The sequence below is a fragment of the Trichosurus vulpecula genome, chromosome 1, assembly GCF_011100635.1.
Source record: "Trichosurus vulpecula isolate mTriVul1 chromosome 1, mTriVul1.pri, whole genome shotgun sequence".
NCBI classification, from domain to species: domain Eukaryota; kingdom Metazoa; phylum Chordata; class Mammalia; order Diprotodontia; family Phalangeridae; genus Trichosurus; species Trichosurus vulpecula.
Genome location: NC_050573.1, coordinates 409,154,485 through 409,170,180, shown reverse-complemented (window position 1 = coordinate 409,170,180; position 15,696 = coordinate 409,154,485). Strand labels below are relative to the sequence as shown.

The 15,696-nt window shown below is 37.5% G+C and overlaps 1 protein-coding gene across 3 annotated transcripts in view; it reads left to right on the top strand.

Annotated features, from left to right (window-relative positions):
• HMGCS1 (3-hydroxy-3-methylglutaryl-CoA synthase 1) overlaps positions 1 to 12,330 on the top strand; it is a 28,464-nt gene extending 16,134 nt beyond the window's left edge. For all 3 annotated transcript variants that reach the window (XM_036759610.1, XM_036759627.1, XM_036759619.1), the window contains 9 exons: positions 2,868 to 3,325; positions 3,668 to 3,793; positions 4,338 to 4,502; positions 5,048 to 5,213; positions 6,780 to 6,950; positions 7,879 to 7,985; positions 9,091 to 9,216; positions 9,398 to 9,561; positions 10,526 to 12,330. In XM_036759610.1, the coding sequence (XP_036615505.1) occupies positions 2,878 to 3,325; positions 3,668 to 3,793; positions 4,338 to 4,502; positions 5,048 to 5,213; positions 6,780 to 6,950; positions 7,879 to 7,985; positions 9,091 to 9,216; positions 9,398 to 9,561; positions 10,526 to 10,615 (1,563 nt within the window). In that variant the 5' untranslated portion in view covers positions 2,868 to 2,877 and the 3' untranslated portion in view covers positions 10,616 to 12,330. The remainder of the gene's footprint in view (positions 1 to 2,867; positions 3,326 to 3,667; positions 3,794 to 4,337; positions 4,503 to 5,047; positions 5,214 to 6,779; positions 6,951 to 7,878; positions 7,986 to 9,090; positions 9,217 to 9,397; positions 9,562 to 10,525) is intronic.
• The last annotated feature ends 3,366 nt before the right edge of the window (positions 12,331 to 15,696 follow it).

The following is a 15,696-nucleotide window of genomic DNA, read 5'->3' as shown; positions in this document are numbered from 1 at the left end:
CTATTTGTCACCCAGTTTGGCAGGTAATTTCATTGAGCCTTTAGATCCAACTAAAATTTTGTTTCCTCAAGGACATTTCACTTGCCATTTTCATCAAATAATTGTAATAAATAGTTTGAAATCGCATGAGGTAGTTGTTGCCAGCAAAGTACTCGTTAAAGCCTCAAGCTGTAGAACTTTATACTTTTTCTATGAAGTTATCGGCTATGTTGTTGGATAGATTTGTAGCTGATTACCAGTCATACTGAAGAGTGTCTATCATGGTCTGAAAGGTGGGTGGGGGTGGTTCTCTAGCATTATGTTATACATAGGGTCTGTACACTTAGATTTTCAGCAGCTTGAAGATAGGGGTTTCTGATAGAAAGAGATGTGTCTTCCACATTCACATGCAATGGCACAAAACCAGCAGAGGGAAATGGTGGGATTAAGTTATTTTTGAAATGTCACTTTTTCTAGGCAGCTACATGGTACAGTGAATAGAGTGTTGGTCCTGTTTTCAGGAATACCCAAGTTCAAATCCAGCCTTGGACACTAGCTGCATGACTGTGGGCAAGTCACTTAACCTCTGTTTGCCCCAGTTTCCTCCACTATAAAACGAAGATAATAATAGCATCTACCTTAGACCTTTATTGTGAGAATCAAATGAGATAATATTTGGAAAGCTCTTATTACAGTCTCTGGTCCGTAGTAAACACAATATAAATGCTTGCTAGTATTATAGACACTTCATACAGGAAGCGAGGAATGTGTGTGGTGGAGGAGGGGGAAGACCAAATTTGATAGTGGCTTATATTTTTTTAAAAAAGTTATTTTAGCTAGTTAACCATAGTTTAGAGAGACAATGCAGCCTGAAGTCATTAAAGACCTGAGTTTAAGTACATTATCACATGTTTGCTGAGTGACCAGGAATGGTCAAATCACTAAACCCCTCAGTGCCTTAGGCAACTCTCTTAAGACTGCAAGTCAGAGACAAGGTAGATCTGCATCTTCATTTATTCTGAGTGTGGTCCAGGATTGACCTGGTCCAGACCAGAAAGTCATGTGGCTCCTTAACTCTATTTTTTAAAATGTAAATGTTGAAAACAAGGAAGATCCAGATACCCTGTGCTCTGCATTCACCATATACATTTTGAGTATCTTATCTAGAAGTTTGAGTACCAGAGTTTAGAAAGGCATTTTCACAGTAGAACACATCCCATCCCATGGAGGGGTACCATGATTGTGAAGGTACTTCTGACTTTATGCAGCATGTTATAGGAAAAGTAGAAGGAATTGACTTGGAAAGGGTATGCAAAGAAATAAAAGGGAATGAATAGTTGTTGGGCTAAAGTATAGAAAAGGGAGAAATCTTGTTTTGTGTTTGCTTAGAGGGCAGAATTACATTGAAAATTAGGAAGATTGATATCTGCTAATTTTAAAAACCCTTTCTGTATCATTAAAGCCACCCAATGGTGGAACTGGCTAGCCACATAGCGGTGAAGTCCCACTGTGAGTGCATTGTAGGACCTCTGCACTGGTACTGTGCTTAGGTGCAAAGTAGGAGAGTACTAGGTTTCACAGCTTTCCAGAAGCTTATCATCTAGCTGAAAAGACACTGCATATACACAGGAAGAGCTAAACAATACAAAGGATGAAATGAATCAATAGAAGATTATAGTGGGACAGACAATAAATGCTATAGGTTTGCAAAAGACAAGCACTGTACCAGAGCAACCTCTATCCATACTGGACTGGCGTTCTGTTACCTGGGCAGCAGGCACCCAGCAATGTGCTGCTGCAGGTCATGTAGTCCTGTTACTCTGGCTAGGTGTTAGGACCTACCCTTTCATTTTACAAATGAGGGAACTGAGATCTAGAAGCCTTAAATGACTTTCTCAAAATTGTACTATAAAAAAACCAGTAAGTCTAGAGTGGCTGGAAGAATGTGGCACCAGTGTGGCATGAAGTTCTGGAACCAAGTGGAAATCTGGCAGAATAGTGATAAATAGCTGATTTCTATGTTACAATAAACTACTGTTTGCCATTGGGGAATTTTCTTGTTAATTGAATGTCCTGGTTAATGAAGAATTGACATGTTACTTAACATTAATGGATAGTTTTGAAAGAATTAGAATAATGTTGAATGTTACTTTGCCTGTAACTAAATTCAGAAGGCACTTGAGGGTTTTGCAGTGTTAACATAGGTAGAAAAGATGTCAGAGATTGTTTTTTTACTTGAATCTTGTGAGCTATCCTATAAGATGTATTTTTTTTAATTCTCATTGATATTTTTAGCTCTGGTGAAGAAAATTTTTATAACATCACCAGCAATGGGGTCTTACTTAGAACAGAGCCAGTTAATTAATTAACTCATCCTCAAAACAGTGCTCATCAGTAGACTTCTGAGTTCCATAAAATGTGAGTTGTTTTGATCGAGCATGAATTTGTGCTGTTGTTGTTAACAATAAACAATAGAAACAGACTACTCCTGTCTAGAATAGGACTGAACTCTTACTCTAACATAGCTACATTTCATTTTATGATTGGGAATAAATTGATCATTGACTTACCGTAAGAGGTCTTGGTGATCCCTTCATTTCTTTATGGCATAGTAAACGTTCTGCTAGGCAAGCTTTAGAAATGTAATTCCAAGGATTCCCCAGATTTACAGTAGCTTGCGTAGATAGTATTTGTTCTAAATAATAGAATTTTTCACATAAATAGTTGCTTCTTTCACAATATTTAAAATAAACTACTGAATGAAAATTACTAAGATTAAACAGTTTTTAAAATGGTTAACATATTAGTTTCTTAGGTTTGTGTATTTATTTGGAAATTAGGCTACAAGTTACTAAAGCCAGACTGTTATTTCTTTCCCCCTCTTTAAGCTCTTTCACCATGCCTGGGTCCCTCCCTTTGAATGCAGAAGCCTGCTGGCCAAAAGATGTGGGAGTCGTTGCCCTGGAGATCTATTTTCCTTCTCAATATGTCGATCAAGCAGAGTTGGAAAAGTATGATGGTGTTGATGCTGGAAAGTATACCATTGGTTTGGGCCAGGCCAAAATGGGTTTCTGTACAGATAGAGAGGATATCAACTCGCTGTGCTTGACTGTGGTACAGAATCTCATGGAGAGAAACAATCTTTCCTATGATTGCATTGGAAGGCTAGAAGTTGGAACAGAGACAATCATCGATAAGTCCAAGTCAGTGAAGACAAATTTAATGCAACTATTTGAAGAATCGGGAAATACAGATATAGAAGGAATTGATACAACCAATGCATGCTATGGAGGCACTGCTGCAGTCTTCAATGCTGTCAACTGGATCGAATCTAGTTCCTGGGATGGTATGTTATGTGTCTCTTAGCTAGAAAAACTCTTTGTATTTGGCAAATAGGCAATGCTACTTTTTTATAGAAAAACTGCCTGCAAGATATTTTATCTCTTACTGTTTTAGTATATTATGAGTGATTACTACAAACTTTTAGCTCATGTGGCTTGTGTAGTTTATCTTTATTCATTTGGACAAATTGGTAATTTAAAGGTTTTGGCAGTAAAATTTTTTGTTTCTTTCACGACTTCTTTATGAAACTTTTATTTTCTTAAGGTAGAGAGTAGATGGGTTGAAATGCATGTAGCTTTGTGATACTGATCATCTTTGAAGTTAACTTTTAAAAATTGTATCACAGGACGTTATGCTCTGGTAGTTGCTGGAGATATTGCTGTATATGCCACAGGAAATGCTAGACCAACAGGTGGAGCTGGAGCTGTGGCTATGTTAATTGGCCCAAATGCACCTTTAATTTTAGAGCGAGGTGAGTCTATTGGAGGTGGCGGGGACCTTAACTTTTGTAGTGGTTAGAAGCTGAGACATATTTGTATACTAGTGGATGTTTAAGTTATAATGCTCTTGTGCCTAAATGTTAATGGTTATGATGATCTCATTTCCTTTAAATGAATGGGAAAGCATTTATTAAGTGCTTACTATGCACTAAGAACTGTGCTAAATGAAGTCTGAATTCTCCTTGATGTTACCTCTCAATTAGATATTCAGTGCTTAGGCACATAGTAGGAGCTTAGTAAATGCTTGCTGACTTGACTTCTTTCAAGTGGGGCAGATTTTCATCTTATGAATAAATAAATATACTACAAAGTGAATATTTGGTCCAATTCTTGGGAGTAGTTATACACTACATAGGGTTTGTATCAAGATTCATATACATACTAGGGTGGCGGGGCAGTGCTAGCATTGTCCAGCTGATTAAAGAAAGTCTCTTGTTGGTAGACTGTCTCTTAAAACATAAAAATTAAAACATTTTATGAGAAGCAGAAATAGATGTCATTTTACTTGTCTCTCAGGACTTCGTGGGACACACATGCAACATGCCTATGACTTTTATAAGCCTGATATGCTATCTGAATATCCCGTAGTTGATGGTAAACTATCTATACAGTGCTACCTTAGTGCATTAGATCGCTGCTATGCTGTCTATCGAAATAAGATTCGTGCCAAATGGCAGAAAGGTATGTTTCATTCTTATTGGGTTTGTCTACCTGTTGTGGCGCAACAATAAATATGATTTTGGGGCCAGAAAATACATGATTATCTGAAATGATACCATACTATCTGGATTTCTAGAATCAGATATTCTTTGATAATATAGAGCATTGCATGAGACACTAACACTCCTTCCCCCTTTTCTATTTGACTGAATAATTTAAGAGGGACATATGGGGTTTTTTGTTGTTTAATTGCAGTGGAACAGCAGTACATACAGTGATTAGGTTGACTACTCCTTACAGTATGTAGAAAAAAGCACTTCTTGGACATTGAGCAATATGATAGAAATCATGATGCATTTTGTTCTTAATATGCTTTTAGAGGCCTGATGTTTAACGAGCACCTCTAATTGGGTGCATCTAAATCCTAAGATAAATATTTCGTAGTGTTGCTAGTTGCTGTGTGGCTAAAAACAAAACTGAGACCAAGTCCCTGCTGTATTAGCCAAAATCTAAGAATTAGTGACATCTCAATTTTATACTTTTCTTGGACCATTTCTCTGTTTCAGAAGGAAGTGATAGAGATTTTACCTTGAATGACTTTGGCTTCATGATTTTTCATTCACCATACTGTAAACTGGTTCAGAAGTCTCTAGCTCGGTTGTTGCTGAGTGACTTCCTCAGTGACCAAAACAGAGACAAAAGTGGCACATACAGTGGCCTGGAAGCCTTTGGGTAAGACGAGTTATCACTTTTTTTTCTTTTACAGTAGAGCATTTATAGCTTCAGAATATGTTCCAGTACTAGGTTTCTAATTCTGCTTTTTTTATCTCTGCATCACTTTGTATATTTTACCGTATTTTTGTGTTCATATTTGTCATTTCTTGTGGTACAATAATATTCTCTTATTTTCACATACCACAACTTGTTCAGCTTCTCCTTTCATATATTTTCTTAACCCCATTTTCATCTATTTTACTTTAACTATTCAAAAATCCTTAAGTGGCTAATAATGACTTCTTATTAGAGCTGGTGGCATGGCCTCAAATCCTCTCTGACTTTGACAAGATACCCATTATCTTTTTGGGAAGTGGAGAGCATTCTCATCTTTTTTTTGTTGTTGTTTCTTTGTGTCTCCTTTGTCAGTTATTCTTGTCAAGAGCTCATTTAATCCTCGAGGCTTTTTTCTTATTTTTCTGCTTTTCTGTTGCTTTTGTAAATGACTCCCAAATCACTACTTCTAGCCTTGACTTCTCACCTGGACTTGAGTCCTGTGTTTCCAGTTGTCTAAAAGACATCTTGATTTGGATATTCTGAGATCATCTCAGATTTCATCACATCCCAAAACAATCTTCAGTCCTTTACTCCCACCTCCTCCATTTTCTCAAACAAAAACAGACTTGGTTTCTCAAGTACCCCATTTGTCAGCAGTATTACTGTCCTTCCAACCTACTCTTTTAGAACTCTGTGTCATCTCTGGTAGTCCCCCATATAAGAGGAAATCATAGGATGATAGAACTTAGAGAAGATAGAGAATCGCTGAGACCTGTTCCCTTTGATGAAGAAACTGAGATACAGAGATTGTGATCTGTTCTCATGTAACTTGTTGGCAAATACGCCCCTTCTGCTCCATTCCAACTGTCAACTACAATAGTCTTCCAGATGTGTCCCCCATCCCCTTCTCTTCATCTTGTGCACTGATGCCAGAATGATCTCCTTTACAGTTTCCATTATTTCTTTTCTTGATAAGAAACCCAAAGTGACTCTCTCTTTTGCTGCTACATCAGGACTAACCTCTTCCACCTGACCTTAAAGCCTTCCATGGTCTAGCTTTCCACCCAATTTCAATTCTTAACTATTCCTTATTGTACACTTTGCCTTTTGTTCAAAATATCCTTTCCACTTGGAATGCTTTCTTCACTCCCCCTAGGTTCTACCCATGGTTTGAGGCACATCTCATATCTCACTTTCCAACGTGAGCATTTCTGAGTTTTCCAGATCATGCTGGTTTTTTGTTGTTGCTGCTGAATTCCAATTATATTTGTAGCTGGTACCACACAGTTAATCATTTATTCTCTAATTGTTTCATATGTCTTATCTCCCTGACTAAACCCTAAACTCCATAGCATCTGCTACATTGCTAGAACATAGCACACATTTCCAATAAATGCTTTGTTGACTGAGTTAAAAGGAGAAAAGCTAAGTTTATTGAGTTTTAGTCAGACCCATTTTCTAAAATATTTTTCTGAGAATTTGTATTTTAATATAACTATTTGTTTCTAAACTTTGCTTTTTTTATAGGGATGTTAAACTTGAAGATACCTACTTTGATAGAGATGTGGAAAAGGCATTTATGAAGGCCAGTGCTGATCTCTTTAACCAGAAAACCAAAGCATCTTTGCTTGTATCCAATCAGAATGGAAACATGTATACACCTTCAGTTTATGGCTGCCTTGCCTCTGTCCTAGCACAGTAAGCATAAATTCTAGTTTAAAAATTGCACTCATGCCTAAATCCAGGATGACCAGTTATGTTAAAAGGCCATATGCCCTTGCTTCTTTGTTGTCCTCAGAAAAGCTACATATATTTTCCATTCCTGTCTTTAGACATTTTATTGTCTGAAATCTGGATATATCTACTGAACAGCTTAGTTAGAGTCCTTGTAAACTCTTGGGCATAGAAGCAGTGAACTAAAGTGACCATGTTGGATATAGAATAACGAGGTTGTATGTCATGGAATAAAAGAAATTATCAGTACATATAAGCCTAATCTTGTCCTTAGGAGCTTAAAGGGAATTTAGTTCGAATTGATTCAGAATGATAATTCCTTACCTAATTTTCGAAGTTGAACTGGGTGAATTTTTTCATTTGGGAAAAAAAAATTCCTCTAATCAAATGGTAGTCAATTAGAAGGCATAAAAGATTGGTGTGGGTGACATCTGGAAAACAGGCTATCAGAGTAAGAAGAGCCTGAAATACAAACTCAGCTAGCTGTCTGTGCTGCTTTAATTTTGGCACAACAAAAGATTGAATTCTGCATAGTCTTAAACTATGATACATTCTGAAACACTTGTGATCATATACAGGCAACACCCCATACCTGCTTTTCTGACTCATTCATTCTTGGCCTTTATTGAGTGTAGTAGCTTGCCAGACAATGACACAACTGATTTTTAAAGTGTAATTTACTTAGTCTTACTTAGCTTTGTGGCAATGAGTATTTAGATTTTTAGGAGCCAGAATTAGAAAACTTCATTTCCAACTTGTTTGCCCTGATATTACAACATTAATTTCAATCCATAATGGATATGAAAATTTTGCCCCATAGTTTTTACTCCCGTTTATCTGGGTTTGAGGACAATTGTGTGATTTTGCTAACAGTTTTCTTTCATCTATATAGATACACACCTCAGCAGTTGGCAGGGCAAAGGATTGGAGTCTTTTCCTACGGGTCTGGTTTTGCTGCTACATTATACTCTCTTAAAGTTACACAAGATGCTACTCCTGGTAAGTGTTCAATTCATTTAAAAAATTTCTCCTGCTATGTATAAGGTTCACTTAGTTTGGAAAAACACTTGTCCACTTAAATTGTTTGCTGAAGCAGTGGATGGCATTAAGATGGCGCATGTGAGGATAAAGTAGGACAACAGCAGAGTTTTTATCTAGTCTAGGCAAGAGGGTACTATTGGAATCATGTGCCACCCCTACATACCCTTTTTTCTATTTTTGTCTTGATCTTTTTCTTTACAAATTTTTATTATACAGTACAAATACTGTGTGCAACATAAGGATTTCTGCAGGTTGTATCTTGGCTTAGAAGACCACAAATTAACATCTGTTTTGTTGTGTGTACATACACACACGCACACACACATATACATATATACATACACACACACATACATATACACACACACATATATATGTACACACACGTATATTTGGTTAAATATTTCCTAATTACTTTTTCATCCAGTTCAGGTCTGACTCTTGCTGGCTGCGATATGGCCATGCCACAGGTTGCATGTTTGACACCTTTGGTGTACTAGTTCCTACCTAGCTGCTTATATGCCTTCCAGCATTTAACTGCCTTTGAGAAATAGTTTGATTCATTTTTCCTTAGCTTTCTAGAGAGTGATATGATAGTGGCCAACTGTATCTCTGCTGTCTTTTCAAGTCAGTTCAAGCCCTCTAATCTGGGAGAGGCAGCTGAAAGATATTGAGTATCAAAAACCGAGTCAGCATGGTGATGAGATGTCATGTGATCAGCTTATCCTGGGGGAAGGCCCAGTGTTCCCAAGCAGGGCTGCTGAATGAGCATCCTTAACTATAATAATCTCTTAGCTCTGCATTAATGGTAGGCTCTCATGGTGTGAATAACCTCCAAAAATATTTTGTTTGACTTTGAGAATGTGTTACCTGACTTATGCAGATGATTTAACATGTGTAGGTATCCATGTATGTACAACTAATTTGAATACATTCATTTGCCACAGAGGCACTTTAGGAATGTGTGGGGTAGTAAGGGGAAAATTTAGACCAAAACTTAAAAGTAGGCCAGGGAGTAATTCTTGTTGAGTGATTTATTAATGGTAATAATTTTTTGTTGCAGGATCTGCCCTGGATAAAATAACAATGAGTTTATGTGATCTGAAAACAAGACTTGACTCAAGGACCTGTGTTGCACCAGATGTCTTTGCTGAAAATATGAAGCTCCGAGAAGAAACTCATCATTTGGGTAAGGATTTTTACAGAACAAAAAACAGCTTGGCAGAATGCGCTTTTCTAATTTATCTGAAAATCAGCTAATTGATAAGAAGTAGCAGAGAGCTGCTACATGATAGTACTATTTAAGATTGAGAATCACCTAGTAAAATGGTTTTTATTAATATTTCTTAATTTTGTGTCCCCTTTGGTAGTTAACTACATTCCCCAAGGTTCAGTGGATGCTCTTTTTGAAGGAACTTGGTACTTAGTTAGAGTGGATGAAAAGCACCGAAGGACTTATGCTCGTCGTCCCTCTCCAAATGATGGCACTCTGGATGCAGGAGCTGGGCTTGTACATTCGAGCATAGCAGCTGAGGTAAGGGTTATTGCCACTACCCTAAGGCATGAATACCTTTGGGATGGTCATAAGGGAAGGGGAAAAAAGTTAAGGGGCTCATAAGGGATATTTGTCTTTCCACCTCTCTAGAACCTAGGCCGGGGTGGGGAACCTGCGGCCTCAAGGCCACATGGGGTCCTGTACGTCCTCAAGTGTGGCCCTTTGACTGAGTCCAGGTTTTACAGAACAAATCCTTTTATTAAGGAGATTTGTTCTGTGAAGTTTGGATTCGGTCAAAGGCCTGCACTTGAGGACCTAGAGGGCCACACGTGGCCTCGAGGCTGCAGGTTCCCCACCCCGGCTAGGATTTACCTTCTCTGTTGTATGACCTCCAAAATTACTTCTCTTCTCAAATCTAAACTATCTGGGAATAAGGAGAAGACAGAATCTGAGGTCTATCTAAGTGAGCACTTAGGGATTTTCTCTATGAGATTAAACCCATGATCTCTATTTCTAAGTAAGTCCTGGTTCTGATCCTTTAAACTTTAGAGTGCTTTGTTTCTTGCTCTTTTTTTTAAGCCTGTATACTGTTATTTCAAGAAATTGTAAATGAAAAATACCCCGTTCTATTAAAATGACAGGGCAAAGTGGAGATAGCACCCACAATCTCTTCCTGAAAGAAACCTGAAAAAGAAAATTCCCAGAAATGTTATAGCCACAATCCAGAACTCCTATTGTTATAGAAAAAATACTGCAAATATCCAGGATGAAACATTTGAAGTACTGAGAAACCATTTCAGAATCATAAGACTTGGTAGCTTTTGTTGTTTTAAAAAAGAGAGAAAGAGTTGGTCTTGGAACACAAATAAAGTATAGGTATACGTGTTTGGTTTATTAGCATAAAAACCTGCAAAATTAGTATCTGAAAGGTAAAGCATTTGCTAGGTTATCTTGCATTCAGATGTGTTTGCAAAAGCTGATTTTTCTTTTTTCTTTTTAAAAGCATATTCCTAGCCCTGCTAAGAAAGTGCCAAGGCTCCCTGCAACAACAGCAGAACCTGAAGCAGCTACCATTAGTAATGGAGAGCACTGAGTTACCTCTGTGAGGTGGAAGACTCCAGTGTGGGGAGGGGGTGGGGGAGTGTGGGGAAGGGGAGAATGGGACATCTGGGAAAAACTTAAAGGGATTACATATTGCCTAAATTTTGATGTGTCTTACTTGGAACCTGGAAACTATTGTGTACTTCTGAAAGTCTTTGTTTAGTTCATTTTGCTGACATGCTTCCTGTTGTGATTACATAACACTAAAATAGCATGAATGTATTTCGAATGATGTTAAGGGCTCTGTAAACCTTCATACCTCTTCAACTGTTAGTAAGCATGAAGTTCAGCTTTTGATGTGGTCATGTGAATCGAGTGCAGATGAAAATGGAGATGTCACTAGACAACCTTCAATTTTTTAATATATAAATATTTTTAGACAGCATTAAGCAAGACTGCTAAAAGCGCCTTTGGTTTTTGAAATAAAACTTGAGGGATTTTTTTAAATGTGGTTTACATAAGCCCTATGAAAATGGGTAAACCAGAAGTGTCCCTTTTCTAAATTTTATAAGTATTTCACTGAGGTAGAAAATGGAAGTTTTAAGGAAGTAATACTATTGATCTATTTGAAGCCCCAGTAAGTGACCAGAAATCAGGATAATGGCCTTTGTGAACTAAAGAATAGTGGTCTTGAACAAGCTCCTTCTGGAGAGGACGCTTGTGACATGTAGCACCCTTTGGTAGAAGCAGTTCTTGTCTCTGTGCCAGCTTTGGTCATCAGTTTTGAATAGTGCTTGAGATCCATAAGGAGGCTTATGCTGTTACAGTTCTTTGTACTGTATTTTAACTTGGGGCATGCAGTTTGCTAGAAAAGTACCTTCTACAAGCATGACCTTCATTGTTAACTTGAATAAAAGGGGAGAAGGTACCAATTTTAAACATTACTCGAGTTACTTTTCAGTATTACAGACAACTTCAGAAACTGACAATCTAAATCCATGATTTTTTTGTCAAAAGTAAAATTGTTGATGTGACCCAAGTGTTTTCCTAGCCCTTGAAAAAAGAGAATTCAGAATTCTCTGTCACTGTCATGCAATCTGATTTGTGAAGCTTTCTTTCAGACTTTCACTTAGAAAACTATGTATCCCACAAAGGAAAAATGTCATAGAACAAACAATATGTCAGAATGAACAAAAAGACTTATTGGACAGTTATGTAGGCCCGCTTGGTGCTGAACTACAACATGAGCCTTATTAGGTTACAGAAATACAGAGGTAGTTGGAACTAATGTACAGAACTAATTTTTAATACCTTATTTTATTAAATTCTGTGAAGTTTCAGTTATCACAAACTTGCACAAACGACATGAAATGTAATGTTTCAGATTACAAGGTAATGCGTAATGTGTTTGTAAATTATTCTTGTCTAATATTAACTAGTAGTTTTTCTTTTTTGATTTGTACAGTCAAAAGCAAGTTGAAATAACTTCATTTTAATACCTGCTGATGTAGATTAATGATGTAAGTTCTGATTTAAAGATTGATGGGGAAATGGTGCATGCAGTGCTTTTGCAAGTGTTGGGAGTTAGAAATGTTCTGGAAAGAATAATTTAACTTCTGGGTGCCAAGAGAATTGGGTGAATGAAAGTTCATTGCCGGCAATGGACAGACCTATTAAACCACTGGCACAGAATATTAACTCTCTACACTTCATTAAGGATGAGGTGAATAACTTTGAAATAAAGTTTTAAGAGAAATTTCAAACATATGAAGGTCTTTTTATTCTATCAAGAAATAATATGCTAAGGAGCATCCTTTTGTTTTTGATAAATGAGAATTCACACCTGGTCACGTGTTAATCATACTTATTATTATCCAGACTTCATTTTATTTAAAGCAATGAAAAACTTCTTTAAAAATATAAGAAACTGGTTAGTGAAGTGGGTAAATAGCAATAAACATCAGATAATTTAGGTAAATGTAGTAGCTAGCTACATTTCTAAATAACTATTTTGTGGCTGCCGATTTGAATTGGTAACTTGTTAATTTTTGGTCTTGTAGCAATCATTTTAATTTCTTTAACTCAGATACTCAAACTCAACAAATCTCTTGATCTCTCTGAGTTCCAGTTTCCTCGTGCTTCTTCCAGCATTAAAATCATACTTGATTCCTTAAAGGTTAATTCTGTTGCATTTACCATATTTGGGCTTGTTTTGGCTTACTCTTCAGAATAAATTTGATACCTATTTAAAGGACAACTAGGCTGACCTCAGAAAGAAATTTTTAAAAGCTCATTTTGAAACTTTTATTTGAAACCTTTCATGTCAGGTTTGCTACTTGTGACTTGTATATAAAACAAGTGGCCATTGGGCAACAGAGCTTACTTGGTGACAAGTACAGATAGCAAATGGCTTTTCAGAGAAGGCCCATGGAAAGAGAAGTCATTTTAAGGCACAAGACCAAACTTAGTCTTTGAAATCTTACACCCATCATCAACCAAATCACCCTCTGTATCCTGCTTTAGTCCTTATTTGGGGGCATGAGATTTCATTTAACTTCCTCACTGTGAAGTGCTTCTAGAAGTTGGATTTAGGTTGATTTTTCTATACCGAAAGTGACAACCACAAAAGCTTTTTGTGAGTTTCTTTGGTTCTATGTTGATGTTTATAAGAAGTACAGCCCAACTCACAGTACTAAGTAATTTTTTAATAAAAGAAAACAAATCTTTTTTTCACTACCATCATTGTGGAAGTTGCTATGATAATGTAATTAACAAAATGTTTCTAGTTTTTGAGGGGAAAGTAGCATGAAGAATTTGTTGGTTTTACCCAGAAATCTTGATGATAGATTGAAGTTGTAGTTCAGTTGCACATGGTTGGGGTGTCTAGGTTGGCATAGTGGATACAGCACTGGATTTGGAATCACGAAGACCCATCGTCTGAGTTCAAATCTGGCCTCAGATACTTAGTAGCTGTGTAACCCTGGGCAAGTCACTTAACCTTGTTTGCTTCAGTTCCTCATTGTAAAATGGCAAACCACTCCAGTATCTTTGCCAAGGAAGCCACAAAATGGGGTTATGAAGAGTGGGATACAGCTGAAAAACGACTCCACAACAAACTACGTGGAGTAGTAGGGATTTGTTTAAGGTGCTCGATGCAAAAAAATGAAACACCCCAACCCCCCAGCTTATATAGTCTGCTAGAAAATACAAGCTGTGCAAAAATAAGTAGAACTACACAAAGTAGTCTGAGAAGGGAAAAAGTACAAAGAAGGAAAGGATGGAATCATTGAAAGCTTTGAAGAAGGAAAGTAAGAAACTGAAAGAGAAAAAGGAAGAGGAGGAGAGTATATGGAAAAGACCCTGAGGGGATAGGTAGAAGTTCAAGTTTGGGGAACAGCCATAAATCTAATCTGGAACAATATCTAAATCTAAATCTAAATGGAACAATATGAATTGTTCTAAATCTAAATGGAACAATATGAATTGGAATTGAAAGGGTAGATTGAAACTAGGGTGTGGAGGACCCTAACTACCAGCAAAGGACATTGTGTTTTTATTTTAAAGGTGCAAGTCAAGTAGCTGAGATTTACAAAGGAGAGGTGTTCAGTGGTTGGGTCCTTGTATTGGGAAGAATATTTGGGGAGGATATATGGAGGGAGAAGAGAGATTGGAAAATAGGGAGACAAATTAGGAAGATGATATAGGATAGAGTGAACTAGAGTGGTGGCCATATGGTTAGAGAGGAGTTGAAGATGATGGCACATTAATGTGTTCACTTCCACATCAAAGGGATGGAAAATGGATGGTGATTCAGCAAAGGAAATGCAGGAGAGGAGAGTCATACAGTCAAGAGGAGAACCAGAAAAGAGCTAATCATTAACCATTTACTAAGCACCTACAGTGTGCCGGGCACTGCCGGGAAAAGAATAACCATGGATAGAGGTGGTTGTTAAATGTCAAAAGCTGTCTTCACATTAAGTAATTAAGGAATTATAGGTAACCTCTGGATAGAGTAATTAGTCATATAGAAGGGTCAAGCCAAATCTCAAGCAGTGAGCTGGGATGAAGTGGTGGCTAGGAGTTTGGCAATGAAAAGGAAGAAATAACAGCTTGAAGGATTGGCAAAGTCAAGGAATTTTATGTTTAAGGAAAGGACAGACTTTGCCCTGTGGGGAAGAAGGAGCCAGTCTAGAGGAAGCCTTTGGAGGACAGGGAATGATCAATTTAGCAAACTCTGGAGGCGACTGGAGGGATCTAAGACTGAGAGCACTGTTAAATTGGCTTTGAAAATCTCCCCTTAAGTGACTGGAGAGAAGGATGCATAGAGTAGGAGAAAGTAAGATCTTGAGAGGAAAAAAAAACCAATTCTATAAATGCCAAGAATCAGGACAAGGTGGTTATAGACAGAAGGTGTCTTAGAGGAGAGGTTGCAGAGAAGAGGGGATAAACCTGAGCTTGGGGGAGGAAGGAAAGGGAAAGAGGGGAGAAGGAGGAAGCAGTATCACAGTGTTTTAAGGGAAGTGGGGAAGGGACACTATGCAAGAAGAAATGTAGGATGAAGAGGAGTACCAGCTAAAGCGGGGTTCTAGACTACAATTAAAGGGGAAAGCAGAGGAGGAAAGGACCTGGAGAGGGGGAAGGAAGGTTGAGTCCAATGAAAGTGCAAGTCCAGGGAAGGAGATTTTCTACCTACTGAGTTAAAAGATCCAGCACCTTAATTTAGCTGATTTTTTTTATAATCTATTAATCTCTTTAAAAATAGGTGCATATTTGAGTTTGGTGGTCTTTGCCTTCCTGAAATGCAAGTTGAGCTAGAACAAGTGATTCCCTCTAAAAATCCTTTATTTCTTTGGGCCTTTTGTTTCCTCCTTATTTTTCTAAGCTGAAAAGTAAATCCATTAGGAGAAAAAAAAGATTTTAGGGTAGCATTAAACTTGAATGCTTCCAACAATCACAGCATGACTGAACTTTCCACACCCAACAGCTTTTAATCTTCAGGTCTCTTCCCTGAAAAGACCAAAGCTGAAGTGACACAAACAGTGTTCTACTGTTTGTAACAGACTGAATCTCTTGGAGTCAAAATGGGGGTAGGAAAATGAGAGAGATGCATTTGACTCAATATTATGTTAGAAT